This window comes from Bombina bombina, chromosome 6 (assembly GCF_027579735.1).
Source record: "Bombina bombina isolate aBomBom1 chromosome 6, aBomBom1.pri, whole genome shotgun sequence".
In the NCBI taxonomy this organism is placed as follows: Eukaryota; Metazoa; Chordata; class Amphibia; order Anura; family Bombinatoridae; genus Bombina; species Bombina bombina.
The window spans coordinates 104,386,010-104,410,218 of NC_069504.1; the positions used below are offsets into that span (position 1 = coordinate 104,386,010).

The 24,209-nt window shown below is 40.5% G+C and overlaps 1 protein-coding gene across 1 annotated transcript in view; it reads right to left on the minus strand.

The window, feature by feature from the left end:
- FBXL13 (F-box and leucine rich repeat protein 13) overlaps positions 1 to 24,209 on the minus strand; it is a 478,799-nt gene that overhangs the window by 156,997 nt on the left and 297,593 nt on the right. Inside the window, exon 16 of the mRNA XM_053716536.1 lies at positions 7,399 to 7,518. Within this exon, the coding sequence (XP_053572511.1) occupies positions 7,399 to 7,518 (120 nt within the window). The remainder of the gene's footprint in view (positions 1 to 7,398; positions 7,519 to 24,209) is intronic.

A 24,209-nucleotide genomic window follows, 5' to 3' on the forward strand; every position in this document is an offset into this window, starting at 1 on the left:
TTATTTTACAGGTAAGTATTTATTTTTAAATAGGAATAATTTATTAAAGTATAGTGTAGTGTTAGGTGTAATTGTAACTTAGGTTAGGATTTATTTCACAGGTACATTTCTCTTTATTTTAGCTAGGTAAGCTATTAAATAGTTAATAACTATTTAATAGCTATTGTACATGGTTAAAATAAATTGAAAGGTACCTGTAAAATAAAAAAAAATCCTAAGATAGCTAGAATATAATTATTATTTATATTGTAGCTATATTAGGGTTTATTTTAAAGGTAAGTATTTAGTTTTAAATAGGATTCATTTAGTTAATAAGAGTTAATTTATTTAGATTTATTTAATTAATATTTAAGTTAGGGGGCGTTAGGGTTAGGGTTAGGTTTAGGGGTTAATCATTTTATTACAGTGGCGGCGGCATAGTGGGGGGCAGGATAGGGGTTAATAAATTTATTATAGTTGCGGTGGGCTCCGGGAGCGGCGGTTTAGGGGTTAATATGTATAGAGTAGCTTGCGGTGGGCTCCGGGAGCGGCGGTTTAGGGGGTAATAACTTTATTTAGTTGCGGCGGTGTAGGGGGGGTCAGATTAGTGGTGTTTAGACTCGGGGTACATGTTAGGGTGTTAGGTGTAGACAGCTCCCATAGGAATCAATGGGATGTCTGTCAGCAGCGAACTTGTACTTTCGCTATGGTCAGACTCCCATTGATTCCTATGGGATCCGCCGCCTCCAGGCTGGCGCTTTGAAAACCAGGTACGCTGGGCCGTAAAACTGCTGATCGTACCTGCTAGTTTTTTGATAGCTAGCAAAAGTAGTGAGAATGTGCCGCACTTGTGTGCGGAACATCTGGAGTGACGTAAGAATCGATCTGTGTCGGACTGAGTCCGGCGGATCGAAGCTGACGTCACAAAATTCTACTTTTGCCGGTCTCGAGCCTTTGATAACTAAGGCGTATCAGCCTCGCCACAAATACGCTGCGGAATACGCAGCGTATTTGAGGTTGACGGCTTGATAACTACCCCCCGGAACCTGTACCAAGATACCATCTAGGTATGGTGCCACCAAAATACCCTGAGCTCTTATAATAGACAAAAGAATTCCCAGAACTTTTGTAAAAAACATCTGGGAACAGTAGCCAGGCCAAATGTGAGAGCAACAAAGTAAAAATGTATGTCCTAATAGGCAAATCTTAGGAACTGAATATGGTCTTTGTGGATAAAAATATGAAGGTAAGCATCCTTCAAGTCTATCTTGAAAATATATTGCCCTTGTTGAACAAGGGGAAGAATAGTCCGGATTGTTTCAAATTTGAAATTAGGAACCCTGAAAAACTTGTTTAGAGTTTTCAAGTACAGAAAAGGCCTGAAAGTTCTCTCATTTTTGGGAACTATGAACATTTTGGAATAAAAACCTGGCCTTGTTTTGATATTGGAACTGTTCTAGATACTGAACACAATGAAAAAAGGCTTGTACCTTCACAATGTCCTTTGGAACATGGGGCAGAAGAAACCTTCCTCTGTATGCCTGAGAAACTATGTTTAGCACCCAAGAATATTGTATAGAATGCAACCAGGCCTTCTGAAAAAAGGTGTAATCTGCCTACTAGAAGAGCACCTGGATCAGGAGACACTCCTTCATGCAGACTAGGTAGTGGAGGAAGGCTTTTTGTGACTATTTCGCCTTGCTTCAATTGGGATAAGATTTCGAGGAAGAACTAGAAGAGACCTGATTTTGGCAATAGGAATGAAAGCGATTAAAGGCTTAATTCTTTCCCTTAGATTTTTTTGTCCTAAGGGAGAAAAGCTCTTTTACCTCCAGTCACAGTAGAAATGATAGTAAGTAGACTAGGCTCAAATAAAATCTTTCCTTGGAAAGAAAATTATAAAAGTCTAGGTTTTGAAACCATGTCAGCTGACCTTGATTTGACCCACAAAGCTCTTCTGGTCAAAACTGATAAGGCCATATTTTTGGCATCGATTGTAATAATGTCAACAATAGCATCACAGATGAAAACATTTGCTGACCTAAGAAATGTCATACTTCATTGAAACTCTTTGTTAACAGAATCATCTGAAATCTGATAAAAAAATAATATTACACCAAAGAGAAGAAGCTGCAGCCACGCAAGCAATACTGATAGCTGGCATAAAAAAATAACCCGCTTGAAGAAAAGCCTGACTTAAATTTTCTATCCATAGGGTCTCTAAGGAAATACTAGCCTCCAAAGTGTCAGGGTTTTTTCCCTGATCTGTTTGCCATGTGCTGCTGGCAGCCATTTTACTCACCTCTCTTCCTGACTCTGGTGCATACTGTGTGATGCTGCTCATTTCCTGCACTTCCTTTTATGGCCAGACTGGTGTACATCATCCGTGTGAGACAGGATGCAGTTGCATTGTCTCAGACCTGTTTGTGAGAGCTCCTGTGTATTACCTGGCTGTCTGACGTCCCTCCTGGTTCCTGATCCCTGGCTTGTTCCCGACTCTGCTGTTCTCCTTGTTCCTGATTCCAGCTTGTCTGACTATTTACTTTGGCTCCTGACTCGGCTCGTCTGACTACCAGTTCTGGTTTTGATTCCTGGCTTGTTATTTGACTTGTGGACTTTTTATTATTTTTTGCTATTAATAAAGGTGTGATTATTTTTGCACTTCTTGTCTCAGTCTGATTCCTGGCATCCTGACACAAAGGAACAGTAGTGCGTTTTGCTAGGGTGGAGATGACGCCATACACCAATGGGTTTGTTTCCCAAAGTTCAAATCTAGCAGTTTGTAATGGAAAAATCATTTTAAATGCAGAAGATGGGTTAAAAGGCAGGCCAGGCTTTGACCATTCTTTGGTAATAGCCTCAATTATCACCTCTAGAACAGGACAAACCTCTGGGGTCTTAACAGAAGGTTTGAAAATTAAATCCAACTGTTTGATTAATTTTTCTGCATCCTAATCGGTAACTGACTTCTGATCATCAGATAGTACTGCACCTTCAGAAGACGGATCTGAGGTGTTAGAGTCTGATTAATAGAGGAAGAGATTCAAAATGACAAAATAAATCAACAGTTCTTTGTTGGAGACTCTTTTGCGCTTACTTGGAGGAGGCATGGTTGCCAACATCTCAGACACAGTTGAGTGCACAAAATCTTTCAATCCTGGAGCCTCCCTTGTACTGTATAAACAGATGGAGGACAGATTCCTTCAGAGGTAAGGGCAGCATTCGACTGATTAGAATACATAAGATGATCCATACATGAAATGCATAGCCAAGCTGGTGGAGTAAAACACTTGCAAAAAATACACCTAAATAAGTGTTTACAGGATATACCATCTAAAGAATATACATTTAAATTAATTTGGACAGTTCCAGTATGCTCCATTATAATTCTAGACAGAAAAATTACAAATAGCAATTACACAATCAATACACAATAGTAAGTAGACTTTGAAATATAATTAGGCAGGGACTTGAGGGTAGGAGTACAAGGAAGAAAAAGCTTATTTTTAGAAAATACACACTAATAGCTAGAAGAATAATAATTTGAAATAAATAAACTGGCTCTTGAAATATTTTAGAAATCTTATTCCCTATTGGAGAAATGGAGAATGGAGTACAGAGAACCGTAGTGGTAACAGACCAGCAGCTCTTACCAAGAAAAGGTGAGCTTAACTAGCGCGCTGCCCAAAACAAAGGTTCGCCAGAAGGAGTAACGAAAAGTATAAGTCATGCTAACCCGATAAGAGCATGCGGGTTGGATTTTATAACTATGTAGCTGAAGCAGGCACACGCTATAATTTATATAACTGAATAAAAAACAATAGCACAGTTTATTGACAGGGAGGGATATTTATCAAGCCGTCAATCGCAAATACGCTGGAATTCAGCAGCGTAATTGTGGCGAGCCTGATTCGACCTAGTTATCAAAGCCTACAGACCGGCAAAAGTTCAAATTTGTGACGTAACATACGATCCGCCAGTCTCAATCTGACACAGATCGCTACGTACGTCATTACAGATGTTCCGAATACAAATTCGGCACTATCCGACAACTTTTGCAAGTTATCAAATTTCTAACAGGTATGCTCGCCACTATTCCGGCCCAGCGTACCTGGTTTTCAATCCACCACCCTGGAGGCCGCGGATGCCATAGGAATCAATGGGAGTCTGAAAGCAGCGAAAGCTTATGTTCGCTGCTGCCAGACATCCCATTGATTTCTATGGTAGAAAACCAGTAACGTTTACACCTAACACCCTAACATAAGCCCCGAGTCTAAACACCCCTAATCTGCCGCACCGACATCGCTGCTACCTACATAAAATATATTAACCCCTATCCCGCCGCTCCCAGAGCCCACCGCAACTAAATAAATATATTAACCCCTATCCCGCCGCTCCTGGAGTCCACCGCAACAAAATAAAATGTATTAACCCCTATCCCCCCGCTAACTTTACATTAAATATTAACTCATCCCTATCTTATAATAAATTAAAACTTACCTTTAGAATTGAATTAAACTATATTAAACTATTAATTAACCTACCCTATTATACTAAAATTACATTAAACTATATTAGACTATTAACCTATCCTAACTATTATACTAAAATTACATTAAACTATATTAAACTATTAATTAACCTACCCTAACTATTATACTAAAATTACATTACACTACCAATTAAATTAACTTTTTATTACATATTTAAAAACCTAACCCTACTCAAGTTATTTAAATCTACTATTTAAAATTACTAAATTACAAAAAAATAACAACTAAGTTACAAAAAATAAAAAACACTAAGTTACAAAAAATAAAAAAACACAGTATCAAACATAAAAAAGATTTACACCTAATCTAATAGCCCTATCAAAATAAAAAAGACCCCCCAAAATAAAAAAAACCCTAGCCTACACTAACCTACCAATTGCCCTTAAAAGGGCCTTTTGCTGGGCATTGCCCCAAAGAAATCAGCTCTTTTACCTGTAAAAAAAAAATACAAACACCCCCCAACAGTAAAACCCACCACCCAACACCCCCAAATAAAACCCTATCTAAAAAAACCTAAGCTCCCCATTGCCCAGAAAAGGGCATTTGTATGGGCATTGCCCTTAAAAGGGCATTTAGCTCTTTTACTGCCCAAAGTCCCTAACCTAACATACAAACCCACCCAATAAACCCTTAAAAAAACCTAACACTAACCACCGATGATCCACTTACAGTTTTCGAAGACCCGATATCCATCCTCATCCAAGCGGCAGAAGTCCTCAGCGAAGCCGGCAGAAGTCTTCATCCAAGCGGGCCAAAGTCTTCATCCAAGCGGGCAGAAGTCTTCATCCAGACGGCATCTTCTATCTTCATCCATCCGGCGCGGAGCGGCTCCATCTTCAAGACATCCGGCGCGGAGCATCCTCTTCTTCCGATGGTCAATAACGAATGAAGTTTCCCTTTAAGGTACGTCATCCAAGATGGCATCCCTTACATTTTAATTGGCTGATAGAATTCTATCAGCCAATAGGAATTAAAGGGGAAAAAAATCCTAATGGCTGTTGCAATCAGTCAATAGGATTGAGCTTTCATCCTATTAGCTGATCCAATCAGCCAATAGGATTGAGCTTGCATTCTATTGGCTATTCCAATCAGCTTAATTTAGTTTATGGCGATGTGGGGGGCTGGCGGTTTAGGGGTTAATAGGTTTAGTAACGGAGGGGTCCGGAAGCGGCGGGATAGGGGTTAATAGCTTTATTAAAGTTGTGGTGGGCTCCGGGAGCGGCGGGATAGGGGTTAATAGCTTTATTAAAATTGTGGTGGGCTCCGGGAGCGGTGGGATAGGGGTTAATAACTTTATTAAAGTTGCAGCGGGGTCCGGGAGCGGCAGGATAGGGGTTAATAACTTTATTAAAGTTGCGGTGCGGTCCGGGAGCGGCGAGATAGGGTTAAACATTTTAGTATAGTGGCGGTGTTTAGTGACAGGATATAAATAAAGTTGGGAAAAAGCTGAATAGCAGCGAGATCGATGACTGTTAGTTAACAACAGTCCACTGCTCCTCGCCCCGTACTTGGTGCAAGGCTTTTTGCCGGCTTCTTTGATAAATATGGCGATCGTATTCAGGTCTGCGGCCGCGATGTTAGGCGAGCGTATTGGTCCCGGCGAATGCAGCACAGTTGACGGCTTGATAATTCGGCCTCAGACAGTGCACTAAATAAAGAAGGAGCGATGTGTGCACAGTTTACATTGAAGCAAAAACTAGGATTGTCAGTTAAAAATACAATTTGACATGCTTATGTAATAAAATTAGTGTATATTAAATAAAGAGACTCTTACTGCCCCCCCTCATAGTCTCCCAGAACATATAGACAATAAACCCAATATAGTCTTGTGTGAATGTGGTAATATCTGATTTGAGTTAAATTCCCTGACTATGATGCATCAAGTCAGATGTAACTGCTCATAGCCTATGGTCTATGTGAGTGCCAATGTTGACTAGACTTACCTGACAAGCACCCACTCCACTGTGCTGCAGAAATGAATGCTTCCAGTAGATAGCCCATCCAGTGATAAGCACATTACAGCAGAGGATTGAAGCAAGGAGTATATTGATGACCCAACAGGCTAAGGGACCTGTCCCCACAACACCTGTGGCAGGCTTGTGACTAGCTCCTTCACTTTGAGTAACTGTGTCACTGCCCCCTACTCTAATCTCCCTTCTGTCTCTCAGTAGCAGCTTTCTGAGGGGAAAATTTGGAGCACCTCAATGAAGAATCTTGAGCACCTCAATGCTTCACCTTCCTCCTGGGAGGCAAAGATTAGACTGGAATACCAGTGAGTTGGGAGGGATTATGTGCTCTTGGAAGTTTTGGGAATATTTGCCTCTTTCTAGAGGCCAGGAGTTGAATCCCAGGAACAATAGATTGTGGACTCTCACAACCTTATGAAGGAAAACAGCACATGAATGATGTATCATTCCTATTTATCTGCACAAAAAGAAATGTCATGTTATCTATGCCACATATATACTGCCTGGTGCCCACAGACACAAGTATTTTTAGTTTTAAATTAAAGGGCTTAAAGGTTAAAATTACAGGCTCTAATATGTTAGAGCCTGTAATTTTAACACTAGACACTGTAATAATATGTGTTTAACCATTTGCAGTTAAAGTCTCGCTTAGGACCCACAGAGCACTGATGGTCCAGAGCGGAAACTACTGATGATCAAATCAGCAGTGATAGTCTCACGACCCAGCTGTACGAGAGTTAAACACACAGTAGTCTAGGGTCAATAGCCTTAAAATGATATTCTCTAACGAATTACAGCACGTAAGTTTTCAACTATTATGGCCTTTAACAAATTTCTTATTGCTAATGCAGGCATTTCAAAAAATGGATAGAAGTCATTAAATCATAAAATCTTCTTACTTTTGAGCTATTCTCAGTAGAGAGAGGTCACTGACTCGAACACAGTTTGTCAGGTTTAATTCTCTTATCTTTGCTCCTGAAGGACCTTCCAGAACTTGTCGGACCCCTGGATCACTGATCCTAAAATGGAAATATTTATTAATTAGGTTTTCTGTTTTGCATAGTAACATACTTTTTTATCTATACAAAAAATGTGGTACTTCAAGAAAAAAGCCAGCACTATGGTCGAAACACACAATGAATGTTATTAGACAATATGTCACTAGGAGGGTGGGACTCAAATGCGAAATACACATTCACATGCTGAGAACGCTGTGTTCCAATTGCACTTAATTTTTGTGTGTTAGCAGTCTGACACATTGTATCCCATAACTATCCTGAGTAATTGTAGTCCTTTTAACGTTAATGAAAGTTAAAAAGCAGCAGTCGGGATGATTGGCCGCCAGTGAGCAGGGGACAGCATTGTACAATGCTGTCGGCATTTAGCGAGGTCAAGCGAACATGATTTGCTACAGCGAATCATATCTGCTCGACCTTTAATAAATCTACCCCTTCATCCTTTCTTTAGTGCAACTACTTTTGATATTGTGGTTTAAAGCATTTTTATATTTTTTTGTCATTTATTGTAATGTACTTGTATTCATCCTAATGCACCAGATCCCTAGTAATTTAATGTACATAAAATGATGCAGCCACTGCTTTCTATTATGTTACTATAACAGCTCATTTAAAAGCAGCTGTATATCTTTAAAACATTTTTTCCATAAGCTAATTAGTCTTACACATGATTCCTGGTGTTTAACAAAATTGCTCAATTTTCATAATTAAACAAAATAAAGTCAGTTATCAAAACAGTAATTTGAAGAACTTTCATAAACTTACTATTATGTAGCTTGTTCTTAATTTGATCTCTTAATTATTTATAGATGTAAACAATTTTGGGTTGTAAAATTAACTTTTAATAAGTTGAACTTTTTTATAGTAAGTTCAAAGTGAAGGAAGAGAAATTAAAGAGGAAATTTGTAGAGGAGGGAGAACACTTGACACTTAAAAAGTCAAAATGTAGATCCACAGAAAATAATTAATTTAAAACATTAAACAACATTTTCAGATACAATAATTATTTTGCTCACTTTGCTGTAAAACCGAATGCTTTTGCTGTAAAACTTGTACTCCCTAGAGAGGCCAAAAAGCAAATTTTACAGCCTACATGTACTGCAAACTGCTGCAAATTTTCTGTACCAGTTACCTTATTATCGGATATTCGAACCAGTTACCTTATCAGTTTTGATTGCAACCATTTTGTTAAAGCAAAGGTGATGTTTTTTGTGTATATTAATTGCCATGTTGTTTCATTTTCATTAATTAATTAGTTTATGGGTGATTCATTTTTAGTTTAATATATCTTTAAAGCAGGCCTCCTCAAACTTGGCCCACCAGAGGTTTTGGAACTACATTTCCCATGATGCTCAGCAAGCCAATATACTGGCTGAGCATCATGGGAAATGTAGTTACAAAACCTCTGGAGGACCAAGTTTGAGGATGTCTGCTTTAAAGTCAGAAACCTTCCTTATATACTATATATATATATATATATATATATATATATATATATATATATAAAACTTCTGTTATCTTATTATTATTTTTTTATATATATATCTTTTTATAAAGAATAAAACTAGGTAGGCTGATAGGAGCTTAGTAATATGCACGTGTCTTTAGCAGTCTATCAGCTAGATTACGAGTTTTGAGTGCTATAGGGAAATTAACGAACGCAACAAAAGTTGCGTTATTTAATCCCCTATAGCGCTGCCATTACAAGTTTTGAAAAACACGGCTTGCGCATGCAATATGGAGATTTTAAGCTCCATACCGCACCCAAAGCAAGCGCTGTGTTTGACGTGCTAATGCACGCTTTCCCCACAGACATCAACACCTGCGATCGCGGAAACAAAAGCTCCGTAACGCAGCCCCATTGATGTCTATGGGGAAAATAAAAATACTGTTTAAACCTAATACCCTAACATAAACCCCAAGTCTAAACACCCCTAATCTGATACCCCTGACATCGCCGACACCTGCTTAATTTGTTAACCCCTAATCTGCCGCTCCCGATATCGCAGCCACCTAAATAACATTATTATCCACTAATCTGCCGCTCCTGATATCGCCGCCACTATACTAAAGTTATTAACCCCTATTCCGCTGCACCCCAACACTGCTGCAACTATATTAAAGTTATTAACCCCTATTCCGCCGCTCCCCAACATCACCGCAACTAAATAAAGTTATTAACCCCTAAACCTCTGGCCTCCCACATCCCTACCACTAAATAAACCTATTAACCCCTAAACTGCCAGCCCCCCACATCGCAACAACTTAAATTAAACTATATTAACCCCTAAACCTAACCCTAAGCGTAACCCTAACCCTAACACCCCCTAACTTTAACATAATAAAATTAGATCTAAATTAAATTTACAATTATTAACTAAATAACTCATATTTAAAACTAAATACATACTTACCTGTGAAATAAAACCTAAGCTAGCTACAATATAACTAATAGTTATATTGTAGCTATCTTAGGTTTTATTTTTATTTCACAGGTGAGTTTGTATTTATTTTAACTAGGTAGACTAGTTAGTAAAATTGTTATTAACTATTTAATAACTACCTAGTTAAAATAAATACAAACTTATCTGTGAAATAAAACCTAACCTGCCTTACCTAAAACCTAACATTACAAAAAATAAAAAACTACCATTACAAAAAATAAAAAAAACTACCATTACAAAAAAAAATCAAAATTATCCAAAAAAATAAAGATTATTCCTATTCTAATACCCTTTATTAAAAAAAAAAAAACACACCCCAAAATAAAAAAGCCTAATCTTGAATAAACTACCAATGGCCCTTAAAATGACCTTTTGGGGGGCCCTGAGTTAAACAGCACTTTTGCTAAAAACAAAACAAAACCTAAAAATATACATTACACAAAATAACAAATTATCAAAAATAAAAAAATATTCCTATTCTAATACCCATAAAAAAAAAACACCCCAAAATAAAAAACCTAATCTAGAATAAACTACCAATGGCCCTTAAAAAGGACTTTTGTAGGGCATTGCCCTAAAGATAGCAGCTCTTTTAGTAAAAAAAAATTACAAAGACCCACTAACATTACAAACCCCCACCCCCCCAAACCCACAAAATAAAAAAAAAACTATCTAAAAAACCTAAGCTACCTATTGCCCTGAAAAGGGCATTTGTATGGACATTGCCCTTAAAAGGGCATTTAGTTCTTTTACTGCCCAGACCCTAAACTAAAAAAAAAAACACCCCAATAAAACTTCAAAAAGCCTAACACTAACCCCCTGACGACCCACTTACAGTTTTTGAAGTCCCGCTTGAACGATCTTCATCCCGGCGTTGAATGAAGTCCTCATCCAGGCGGCGAGAAGCCTTCATCCAGACGGCCTCTTCAATCTTCATCCAGCCGGTGAAGACTTGATCAAAGCGGCGAGAAGTCTTCATCCAGGCGGCCTCTTCAATCTTCATCCAGGCGGCATCTTCTATCTTGATCCCGAAGGCGCGGAGCGGGTCCATCCTGAAGACATCCGGCGCGGAGCATCCTCTTCATACTGTTGCCGCCGTACACTGAATCTTCAATGCAAGGTACGTGATTCAAGAAGGCACCCCTTTCATTCCTATTGACTGAAAAATATAAATCAGCCAATAGGAATTAGGGCTGCTAAAATCCCAGTTGCTATTCAAATCAGCCAATAGGATTTAAGCAGCTCTCATTCTATTTGGCTAATTCAAATTAGTGTTAGGCTTTTTTAAGGCTTTTTTGGGTGGGCTTTTTTCTTAGTTTAGGGTCTGGGCAGTAAAAGAGCTAAATGCCCTTTTAAGGGCAATGCCCATACAAATGCCCTTTTCAGGGCAATGGGTATCTTAGGCTTTTTTAGATTTAGGTTTCTTATTTTGGGGGGTTGGTTGGGTAGTGGGTTTTACTGTTGGGGGGTCTTTGTATTTTATTTTACAGGTAAAAGAGCTGATATCTTTGGGGCAATGCCCCACAAAAGGCCCTTTAAAGGGCCATTGGTAGATTATTAATGCCCCACAAAAGGCCCTTTAAAGGGCCATTGGTAGATTATTGTAAGATAGGGTTTTTTTATTTTGGGTGGGCTTTTTTATTTTGATAGGGCTATTAGATTAAATGTAATTCTTTTTTTATTTTGGATAATTTCGTTTGTTATTTTCCGTAATTTAGTGTTTGTTATTTTTTGTAAGTTAGTATTTTTTTGTTTTTGTAATTAGATACAGTTGTGCTCATAAGTTTACATACCGTGGCAGAATTTATGATTTCTTGGCCATTTTTCAGAGAATATGAATGATAACACAAAAACTTTTATTTATCTCATGGTTAGTGTTTGGCTGAAGCCATTTATTATCAATCAACTGTGTTTACTCTTTTTAAATCATAATGACGACAGAAACTACCCAAATGACCCTGATCAAAAGTTTACATACCCTGGTGATTTTCGCCTGATAACATGCACACAAGTTGACACAAAGAGGTTTGAATGGCTATTAAAGGTAACCATCCTCACCTGTGACCTGTTTGCTTGTAATTAGTGTGTGTGTATAAAAGGTCAATGAGTTTCTGGACTCCTGACAGACCCTTGCATCTTTCATCCAGTGCTGCACTGACGTTTCTGGATTCTGAGTCATGGGGAAAGCAAAAGAATTGTCAAAGAATCTGGGGGAAAAGGTAGTTGAACTGTATAAAACAGGAAAGGGATATAAAAAGATTTTCAAGGAAACGAGGATACCAATCAGCAGTGTTCAAACTCTAATCAAGAAGTGGAAAATGACAACTGTCAGGTAGACCAACTAAAATTTCAGCCACAGCTCCCAAGAAAATTGTTCGGGATGCAAAGAAAAACCACTAATAACTTCAGGTGAAATACAGAACTCTCTGAAAACATGTGGTGTGGCTGTTTCAAGATGCATAATAAGGAGGCATTTGAAGAAAGATGGGCTGCATGGTTAAGTCACCAGAAGAAAGTCATTACTACGCAAATGCCACAAAGTATCCCGCTTACAATAAGCCAAACAGCATAGAGACAAGCCTGAAACCTTCTAGCACAAAGTCATTTGGAGTGATGAGACCAAAATTGAGCTTTTTGGATACAACCATAAACGCTACATTTGAAGAGGAGTCAAAAAGGAATATGATGAAAGGTACACCTTTCCTACTGTGAAACACGGAGGTGGATCGCTGATGTTTTGGGGATGTGTGAGCTACAAAGGCACAGGAAATTTGGTCAGAATTGATCGCAAGATGAATGCAGTATGCTATAAAAAAATACTGGAGGAAAATTTGCTTTCATCAGCCCGGAAACTGCGCATGGGATGTACTTGGACATTCCAATATGACAATGATCCTAAACACAAGGTCATGTGGACCTGTCATTGGCTACAGTAGAATAAAGTGAAGGTTCTGGAGTGGCCATCTCAGTCTCCTGACCTCAATATCATTGAGCAACTCTGGGGAGATCTCAAACGTGCAGTTCTTGCAAGACAGCCCAAGAATTTACAGGAACTGGAGGCTTTTTGCCAGGAAGAATGGGCAGCTTTACCATCTGAGAAGATAAAGAGCCTCATCCACATATACCACAAAAGACTTCAAGCTGTCATTGATGTTAAAGGGGGCATTACACGGTATTAAGAACTGGGGTATGTAAACTTTTGATCAGGGTCATTTGGGTAGTTTCTGTTGCTATTTATTATTTAAAAAGAGTAAACACAGTTGATTGATAATAAATGGCTTCAGCCAAACACTAACCATGAGTGAAAGAAAAGTTTTTGTTTTATCATTCATATTCTCTGAAAAATGGCCAAGAAATCATAAATTCTGCCAGGGTATGTAAACTTATTAGCACAACTGTACTTTGTAATTATTATTATTATTATCAGGTATTTGTAGAGCGCCAACAGATTCCGCAGCGCTGTAAACATAGTTGGTGTACAGGATAGCTTTTGTGGGGGTCAAGTGGGTAGAGGGCCCTGCCGAGAGTTTCACTGTTGTAGTCGGCTCTTATGAAGCGATCTGTAAACAGCTGGGCCCATAGGCTTACATTCTAAGGGGTTCAAGGGGAAAGCAATGGAGTTAGGAAAGGTTAGTTTTGGTTGTATGCATCCCTGAATAGTAGGGTTTTTAGGGAGTGCTTGAAGCTGTTAAAACTAGGGGAGAGTCTTATGGAGCGAGGCAGGGAATTCCACAAGATGGGGGCCAGTCTGGAGAAGTCCTGTAAACGGGAATGTGAGGAAGTAACAAGAAAGGAGGAGATCCTGAGCTGATCGAAGGGGACGGGAGGGAGAGTATCTAGAGACAAGTTCTGAGATGTAGGGGGGAGCAGTGCAGTTGAGAGCTTTATATGTCAGGGTGAGGATTTTATGTTTAATCCTAGAGGCAAGAGGAAGCCAGTGAAGGGATTGGCAGAGAGGTGCAGCAGATGAAGAGCGACGAGTAAGGAAGATGAGCCTGGCAGAGGCATTCATAATGGATTGTAAAGGAGCTATGCGGCAGCTAGGTAGACCAGAGAGGACGGAGTTGCAGTAGTCGAGGCGGGAAAGGATGAGAGAGTGGATTAAAATCTTGGTTGTATCTTGGGGAAATGTCTAATTTTAGCAATGTTTTTAAGGTGGAAGCAGCAGGCTTTAGCCAAGGACTGAATGTGAGGAGTGAAGGAAAGATCTGAGTCAAGTGCGACCCCAAGACATCGGGCGTGCGGGGTAGGGGTAATGATGGAATTATCAACAGTTATAGAAATTTTGGGGGTGGAGACATTGGAAGAAGGGGGAAAAATAAGGATTTCAGTTTTGGAGAGATTTAGCTTAAGGTAGAGAGAGGACATCCAAGATGAGATGTGAGAAAGACAGTTAGTGACATGGGTTAGTAAGGATGGAGGTAGGTCTGGTGTAGAGAGGTAGATTTGGGTGTCATTGGCATACAAATGGTATTGAAACCCATGGGACTTTATTAAGGAACCTAGTGACGACGTGTAGATTGAGAAGAGAAGGGGACCAAGGACAGAGCCTTGAGGTACCCGAACAGAAAGTGGTAACAGGGCAGAGGATGCTCCGGAGAAGGCTACACTAAATGTATGGTTAGTCAGATAGGAAGAGAACCACAAGAGAGCTGTGTCACAGATGCCAAAGGATTGGAGGGTTTGGAGCAGAAGAGGGTGGTCACCAGTGTCAAAGGATGCAGACAGGTCAAGGAGGATAAGCAGAGAGAAGTGGCCTTTGGATTTTGCTGTAAGTAGGTCATTGGTAACCTTGACAATTGCTGTCTCTGTAGAGTGATGGGAACGAAATCCAGATTGCAGTGGGTCAAGAAGAGAGTTTAGTGTAAGGAAATGGGATTGACGTGCGTAAACTAGCTTTTTGAGGAGCTTTGAGGCAAGAGGGAGTAGGGAAATAGGGCGGTAATTGGAAGGGGAGGTTGGATCGAGGGAAGGTTTTTTGAGGATAGGTGTGACCAGTGCATGTTTTAGAGATGAGGGAACTATACCAGTGCTGAGGGAGAGGTTGAAAATGTGTGCGAGTATGGGGGTGAGGGAAGAAGAGAGGGAGGGGAGTAGCTGTGAGGGGATGGGGTCGAGGGGACAGGTAGGGAGGTGGGATGACTGTATAAGGGCAGAAACTTCATCCTCATTAACAGGGGCTGCATTTTTGGATATTTGGGTTTTGGGTGATCATGAGCTTTTGAGGGGGTGGGAGATTGGAAGTATGTTGAGAGCTGATTTCACTTCTGATGGAATCAATTTTGTTGTTGAAGTGGCTGGCAAAATCTTGAGCTGAGAGAGAGGTTAAGGGCAGAATAGTAGGAGTTCAGGATGAACTTGTAGTGAAGAAAGTCAGCAGAACTCCGAGATTTCCTCCAATGTCGCTCAGCCGTACGGGAGCATCTGCGTAGGTATCGTGTCAGAGGAGTATGCCAGGGCTGAGGATGAGAGTGTGGTTTCTGAGCTAAGGTTGGAGGGGCCAGAGTGTCAATGACCGATGTAAGGGTGGAATTATACTGGCAGATAGATTGTTCAGGGCAGGAAAAGGAGGTGATGGATGAGAGGAGAGGTTTGAGAGAGCTAGTGAGCTGATGCAGATCTAGTGACTTCGTGCTTCTGTGAAGTTTGGTGTGAGGGGTAGAGGGAGGGGGAGTTGTAGGTAGGGAAGTGATGTTGCAGGTTAGGAGATGATGGTCAGATAGAGGAAAAGGGGAGTTTGTTAAATTTAAAAGAGTGCATCGATAGGTGAAAGTCAGATCAAGGGAGTGACCATCTTTGTGAGTGGGAGAGTCAGTCCATTGTGACAGGCCGAAAGAGGAAGTCAGTTGAAGAAGTTGCTTTGCAGAGGAGGCAGTGGGATTGTCAAGAGGGATGTTAAAGTTGCAAAGAATGAGGGCAGGGGTGTCTGAGGAAAGGAAATAAGGAAGCCAGGCAGCAAAGTGATCTAAAAATTGAGTTGGGGAGCCAGGGGGGCGGTATATGACTGCAACACGTATAGAGAGGGGAGAGAATAACCGAATCATGCGTGCTTCAAATGAAGAAAATGTGAGGGAAGAGAAGGGCTGTATTTGTTGGAAAGTGCAACGAGAGGAAAGTAAAATACCGACACCACCTCCTTGTCTATTGCCAGACCTAGGAGTGTGGCTGAAATGGAGACCCCCATGTGACAGTGAAGCGGTGGATGCTGTGTCTGAAGCAGAGAGCCAGGTTTCTATAAGAGCCAGAAGGTTAAGAGAGTGGGAGATAAAGAGATCATGGATAGAAGTGAGCTTGTTGCAAACAGAGCAAGAGTTCCAGAGTGCAACAGTGAAGGGGGAGGGGTTTTTAGATGTAAGAGGAATGCGATTAAGGTTACCAGAGTTTAGTTTATGAAGTCTATTGAAAGGCACACAAGGATGTGAAAGGCTAGGAGGTTGTGAGGGACCAGGATTAGGGGAGATGTCACCAGCAGCTAGTATGAGCAAGAGGGAGAGTGACATGAGATGAGAAGCAGATTTGCAGTAATGAAACAGTTTTTTGGCTGAAGTGCAGGGGGGAGAGAGAGTGTTTAGGAATAGGTAAAGTTCATGAGTACAAAAGTAAGGTGAGTATAAGAGAGATGGGCTAATGAACAGTGCAGGTGGAGAGGGAAAAGGAGTAATTGAGTAATGTAGTTATAGAGACAAGAGGTAGCAAAAAGGAATATGAAGATATTGAGCATTATTATGAAAGTGGGGACCAAGTAAACACATAAGACACAGTGTTACAGCAGCACTTGCAAAAGGATATAATGAGATACATAAAACATAGTATTACAAGAGTACTTGCCTTGTGTCTTGCCCCTTTCCCAATCCTTGTTCAATTCTTGTATAATTCTTAAAAATTAGTGCCTCACTTATAAAATGTTCACTTAATTCTTGTATAATTCTTAAAAATTAGTGCCTCACTTATAAAATGTTCACTTAATTCTTGTATAATTCTTAAAAATTAGTGCCTCACTTATAAAATGTTCACTTAATTCTTGTATAATTCTTAAAAATTAGTGCCTCACTTATAAAATGTTCACTTAATTCTTGTATAATTCTTAAAAATTAGTGCCTCACTTATAAAATGTTCACTTTGAAAATGTGAACATATCCTATTGTTAAAAAGTACACTGCCCTGTAAGCAATGCACACACCCCTGTGTAATGCACATCCCCAAACTAGTCTGAAATATATACAGGTAGGGCAGTCAGCTGAGTCCACTAAATTTAGTTGATTGCTAATCAAAGACAGTTTGTAAGGCCAATTGAAATGTTAGAATCTGGTCAGGGTGAGATGAGTTATGTAAACAGACAATAACATTTGGAGTAGTGTTATTAGAGTAGTGTTAGGATTTTTTAATGTGTAGTTTAGTTTTATTTAATTGGTAGTTTAATTTTAGTTTAATAATTATATTAGTTATTGTTAGTTTAAACTTATTTTTTTTAATTCAACAGGAAAGTTTTAATTTAATTTAAGATAGGGAAATTGTAATTTTAATCTAAAGTTAGGGAGGGGGGCGTTAGGTTTAGGGGTTACTAGTATAATTTAGTTTATTGCCATGTGGGGGGCTTTCAGTTTAGAGGTTAATAGTTTTATTTAGTATATTTCATTGTGGGGGGCTTTATGTTTAGGGGTTAATAGGGTGTTATAGATGTCGGGGAGCGGAGAAATAGGGGTTAATCATTTTTTTAGTGGAGGCGATGTCGGGAGCGGCAGATTAGGGGATAAAAACTTTAATATAGTGTTTGCGATGCAGGAGGGCCTCGGTTTAGGGGTTAATAGGTAGTTTATGGGTGTTAGTGTACGTTTTAACACTTTAGTTATGAGTTTTATGCTACAGCTTTGTAGTGTAAAACTCATAACTACTGACTTTAGATGGTGTTACGGATCTTGTCGTTTTAGGCTGTAACGCTCGCTTTTTAGCCTCACGGCAAAACTCTTAATACCAGCGCTATGGGAATCTCATTACAAAACTTCATTTTTAGGAGTGCGGAACTGACGTTGCGTTACAGGCTAAAAGGCTTGTGGTGCACCTATACCGACAAGACTTGTAATGGCTGCGGTGCTGTTTTAACGCTGAAAATACCATATTTTCAGCGTTAAAAGACGAACGCACAAACTTGTAATCTAGCTGTATGGCAGCAGTGTTTGCAACAATGTATAATACTGATGCCAGATGGCTAAGGACTAGGGATGCCACCTCGGCCATGCTTTTTTTCAGTTATGAGCTACACATGCTGCAGGGTGCGCACAGAGGAACATGTAGTTAGCTTCTCGACAGCACATAAACAGTGCTAATGGACAGCGCTATTTATGTTCCTCCCTGAAGACCCTACAGCACGTTTAACTCATAACTGTCCAGGAAAAAAGGGCAGAGGTGGCAACCCTACTAAACTCCTATGCACCCTCCTGAGCTCACCTAGAATTACTTGTCAACAAAGGATACCAAAAGAACTAGGCAAAATTTATAATAAAAGTAAATTGAAAAGTTGTTTAAAATGTCATGCGCTATTCAAAACATTTAAAGGACCATAATAATGAAAAAATATCATGATCTAATTTGCTAGAGCATGTCATTTTAACACTAGTAACATCCCCAACTTTAAAGGGATTAAACAGTAGCTAAAGAGCACTGCAGGTACTGAGTGGAAACTGCCGCTGATCCAAACAGCAGTGGTAGTTGGGCGAATGGTAGTTTTTCCTTGTGAGGCTCCTGGGTGATACTTTAACTATGTGTTTAACCCCCTTATGTGATTTAAACACATAGCATTGTGGAGTCACTAGTGTAAAAATGACATGTTCTAATGAATGAGTATATATTTTGTTCCCATTATTATTACATTTAAAGTTTAATTTTGACTTCACTGTCCCTTTAAGCAATCCATAGGAATTCTTGAATCCTTTTACTGTCCCTAGAACACAAAACGATTTAAGACCAGCACATGTTTATATAAAGCGTGTAAGCTGCAGAGTAACCGCACTTTAGCTAATAAACAGCAAGTCCAAACGTTAGCAGCAGCACAGCAATAAATCAAAATATTAATTTAAAAAAAACATAAAAAGACAACGTTTCGAGACTTCCGGTGGGCAGTTCTAGAAGATGGCTGCGAGCATCTGTTGCTCTGAAGAACCCTGCTTCTAATTCATGCTCTGCTGTCATCATCCTATGCCATCTGCATCTCCCTTGATAGGAAAGCTATCCGGGAACATTAGGCAGATAGAAGTACCTACATCTCTTCTCCCACGGAAGTCATTTGATTACAATAGACCCCAAGAGGGACCCCACGAGGGACTTAGTACATTTTGCATTGAGGGCCTGCCGCCATAAGGAAATGAAACCGGAGGATAACTTAGCAGTGCAGTTACTTGCAGTTTTCCAGCCCTCATTTGACTGTTTACTTTTGAGCTTTGAGAAGCTACATGGGGTGATACAGGCCACGATAAAACCTAACCTCACATACATTGAGCCAGTACACAAGCAAAGCCACTCTTCAGACCGAAACCCATATAATCTATCCCGCATTCAACCACACGGACTTACCACGGGAAATGAATTACTCGCTCCTACCTTGGAGCATTCAGCGATGTGCAAAGAGAAAGGGAATGAGTTCCCACTGCACTCACCTTTGGTGATGATGGGCGGTCCTGAGGGATGTGCTGAGCGCTGCACTCTGCAGGAGACTTCCACTCCTGCTCGAGACGTAGGGAAACTTACCACTTAGACGCTGATGGTGCCTGTCTCATCCCGGACACTCTCCTCCAGGGTTGACACACAGCGGGTCTTCACGGACATGGACTTCTCCGCTGGTGCCCTGAGACGCATGGCTCCTGACTTGAGGTGTCCCATGACAGGTGGCTGGGAACTGGCCAGCGGGCCTGCCCGACCTGGCGCAGATCTTAGCGCTGGAATGATACTGGCCATAGCTATGGGACTCGTAACAGGAATCCTACAGGACGCAGGCCTGCAAGATATGCCTCTCTGTTGCTCATATGAGAGGTGTTATTGGTGGAGACAGGGAGGGGCCCGGTTAGCTACGGGAGTTGGTTGACCTGCAAACTGAAATCTATCTGCTACGAGACCGGTTGCTTTCCCGTCTATATTTGTGTCCCGCAATGCTGAATAGACCTTGATGCCTTGTGCTGATTATTGTTTCTTTAACCATACAAGTAAACTCGGTTATGTTTTTATTTGTTTATTGTTATCCCCCCTGTGTATTTGATGGACATATTCCCTAAGGTGTTATAATCTTTTCATACTGCAAGATGAGATGCGACATTTTGACAAGGTGGAGGGAGTGTTGTTCACATATTGCATATAAACCTCTTTAATGTGTCATACACCAGCTCCCATGCATATTATGGCTATTATACTTGAAATTACACAGCTAGAGAAACCACCCGAGATTGATTCATCCCCTCTTGGGTATTGCAGCATCTACAACTAACTTATGTGTAAATGACTCGAACATTGAAGGAGATGTGAGCACATCTTATTTTTCCAAACGGCTGTACTTTGACTCTGCTCTTTTGTTTAATTTGGTGAAAATGTGATGCTTCCTCTGGCCAAAGGGACAATGCAAATTGTTTTTTGTTTTTTTTTCACATTACATGCCAGTGACGGCTGAACTATAACATATATATTCCTGCAGGGGATTGTTACCTCCCAAACACCCAACACAAATATCAGCATTAGATGTCGATATAGCACATATCAGTGTTTAATATTGTTCCAGATCCTGCATGTGTGTACTCCTTATTGTTTAATGATCGTTATGTTGGAAGTCTGCCCACATCTCTTTATTCCCCTAGACTCTAGCTGCAAAGAACAGCTATATCTGGAAAACGTGTTGCAGGATGAATAATGAATAATGTATACACAGTAATTTTCTGTACTTATCCTATTGAGTCACCATGATGTATTGTAATTTTGGGACATTCCTGTTGAATTGGCATTCAGTTAGGACTTTTGTAAATTTGTAGCATATATTTCCTGCATCAATTCAGATAACAGTCTAAGGCAAGAGCTTCAAAAATCCCCCCTGTACCAGTACTTTCTCTCCTGAACTGTTAGTGCTTCTTTTTGAATATTTGTTGTGCACAGTACCTTGATATGCCTTGCTTTGTACCACCTATGATAATAGGTTACAGTTCTTATTTATTACTACTTTTACCACTCCAAGGCCTTGTTATTACTATGTTACCACACTTTGCAAACTGGCTCATTATGCCGGGTTAAGAAATCTCTTGCAAATATTCCCAAACATCTAACTGAAAGTACATCAACATGCATTGGGTGAACCCTGTATACATAACACCTTTAATTGTCCCACTCTCCCCTTCCTAGTTATATGTGATAAAAGTTCATATTATGCTACCTATGCAGACATCAATAGATCCTCTACGATCTGCACAGCCTCCCTTAGAACTGCTTTGTAGAAAGAGAATCCCTATGTGTTGTGCTTATTTATACCAGTCCAATTTTGGAAGGACCTTTTGATAAGACATCAGTGTACATTGATAATATGAAATAATCCAATACTGGCATTCCCTGCCGAGTTTCTCCTCAGCTTATGCCTATTATATTAAACCTGACATCAACTCATCTAGCTGAGCTTAGGACTAACTCAGACCTAGCTGTTATGAGTAGCTTTTGTTGTTATATGTTATGTGTTATGTGTAGTTTTTGTTGTTGTTGTATAGGTTTGTTTTTTGTTTTAACTAAGTTAAAAATGAGAAAGCCAGTCTAAAACTGTGAGAGGGGGTATTTAACCTACATCTTTAATAGGGATCTGGTAATGTTTCACGACATATGCTGTAGAACTTACTCGGCCTACCTCTCAATTTTAACTAGAATGAGAGCTACAAAGCTATATATTTCTTACGTTAGTCTCAGTTTCCCAAGATTTTTGTAACACATGTCAATACAATGCTGCCATTTTGAAATTGTGCCTTGTAACTCTCTCTCTTGAGTATATTGACAATATCCGTATGTTGTACATGAGCTCTCATTCTGTATGTACTACCTTTTTCTCAATAAAAAGAAGTTTAAAAAAAAAAAAGACAAAGTTTCAGGCTCAACGGTAGACATATTTCTCAGGACCCGCAGAGCACTGCTGGTCCTGAGCAGAAAATGCCTGAGCTGAATTCACAGTATATACATATATGCATTTTGTGATTGGCTTATGGCTGTCACATGATGCAGGGGAAGGAAAATAGAACTAGAAATAGAATTTGTCAGAGACAAATCTACTACTCGTTTACAATTCAAACTAATGGCAAGATTGTGAGTGGATCGCTATTTAATGCAGCCCCTTAAGCACTCAGCTTTTTGCGGTCATTGGGTCATATTATGAGTTGAAAGTTAACTGTTTTTGCTCTTGCACTAACCCGCTGAGCGCAACAATCCAAAGTTACAACATTGCGTGTGCGTTCACGAATTCCCCCATAGAAGTTAATGTAGCAAAACAAAAACTAAAAAACAAAACTAATATCCTACTCACACACGCAATCCTTATCGCACATTCTTATGTGCACTAACCCGACATGAAAATATGAAAATTTCACATTCCAATGTTCTTCACATACAAGAATATCATCTATTTATTCACAAATACATATTTCTATATATATATCTGATGGTATTTTGGTACAACATGTATCTATACCTATATATATATATATATATATATATATATATATATATATACTAGTCCTAAAGCCCGCATACACGGGCAAATTTGTTTAAGTACCGCGGTTCCAACCCTTGCTCCCTCTCCCCCCTCTCTTTTGAGCTCTCTCCTCCCTCTTTTGCGCTCTCTCTCCGCCTCATTTGCTCTCTCTCCGCCTCTTTTGCTCTCTCTCCCCCTCTTTTGCTCTCTCTCCCCCTCTTTTGCTCTCTCCCCCCTCTTTTGCGCTCTCTCTCTCTCTCTCAACCTCTTTTGCTCTCTCCCCCTATGTTGCTCTCTCCCCTTTTTTGCTCTCTCTCCCCCCTCTTTTGCTCTCTCTCACCCCCTCTTTTGCTCTCTCCCCCCTTTTTGCGCTCTCTCTCTCCCCCCTCTCTTTTGCTCTCTCTCCCCCTCTCTTTTGCTCTCTCTCTTCCCCTCTCTTTTGCTCTCTCTCTCCGCTCTCTTTTGCGCTCTCTCTCCGCCTCATTTGCTCTCTCTCCGCCTCTTTTGCTCTCTCTCTCCCCCTCTTTTGCTCTCTCCCCCCTCTTTTGCGCTCTCTCTCTCAACCTCTTTTGCTCTCTCCCCCTATGTTGCTCTCTCCCCTTTTTTGCTCTCTCTCCCCCCTCTTTTGCTCTCTCTCACCCTCTCTTTTGCTCTCTCCCCCCTTTTTGCGCGCTCTCTCTCTCCCCCCTCTCTTTTGCTCTCTCTCCCCCTCTCTTTTGCTCTCTCTCTTCCCCTCTCTTTTGCTCTCTCTCTCCGCTCTCTTTTGCTCTCTCTCTCCCCCTTCTTTTGCTCTCTCTGCCCCTTCTTTTGCTCTCTCTCTCCTCTTTTGCTCTCTCTCTCCTCTTTTGCTCTCTCTCTCCTCTTTTGCTCTCTCTCTCCCCCTCTCTTTTGCTCTCTCTCTCCTCTCTTTTGCTCTCTCTCTCCCCCTCTCTTTTGCTCTCTCTCCCCCCATCTTTGCTCTCTCTCTACCCCTCTTTTGCTCTCTCTCCCCCCCCTCTTTTGCTCTCTCTCTCCCCTCTTTTGCTCTCTCTCCACCCCTCTATGTTGCTCTCTCTCTCCCTCTCTTTTGCTTTCTCTCTCCTCTTTTGCTCTCTCTCCCCTCTGTTTTTCTCTCTCACTTGCCCATGCCACTACCACCACGGCTGCTCCCTTCAGCCACGCCCCTTCACGTGCACTCTCGCCCCGCCACACCCACTGGCCATGCCCCCATCACGGCACGCCCGGCCACGCCCCCACCAGGCAGCTTCCACAGTGCGTACTCCTCTGCTGCTCAAGGCCAGGTATGTTTGTCCTTGTGCAGTCTCTACTGCGCATGACTGCATCTGACAAACATACCTGGCCTTTTATTATATAGGATATCTCGACACGAACACCCAATACAGGGGCTGTAGTGCAAGTAACCTGGAGGGTGGTCCGTGCTGGAGGGATGGAGTCTAGAAATGATCAGTCTGTATATAGCACTAAAATGGGGTTCAAAAATGAACAAAGGGGAGAATGAAGGGAGACACTGGTAATATGGAAAATAACAGAAGAGCAAGTACTTCCAGAAGTCTAAT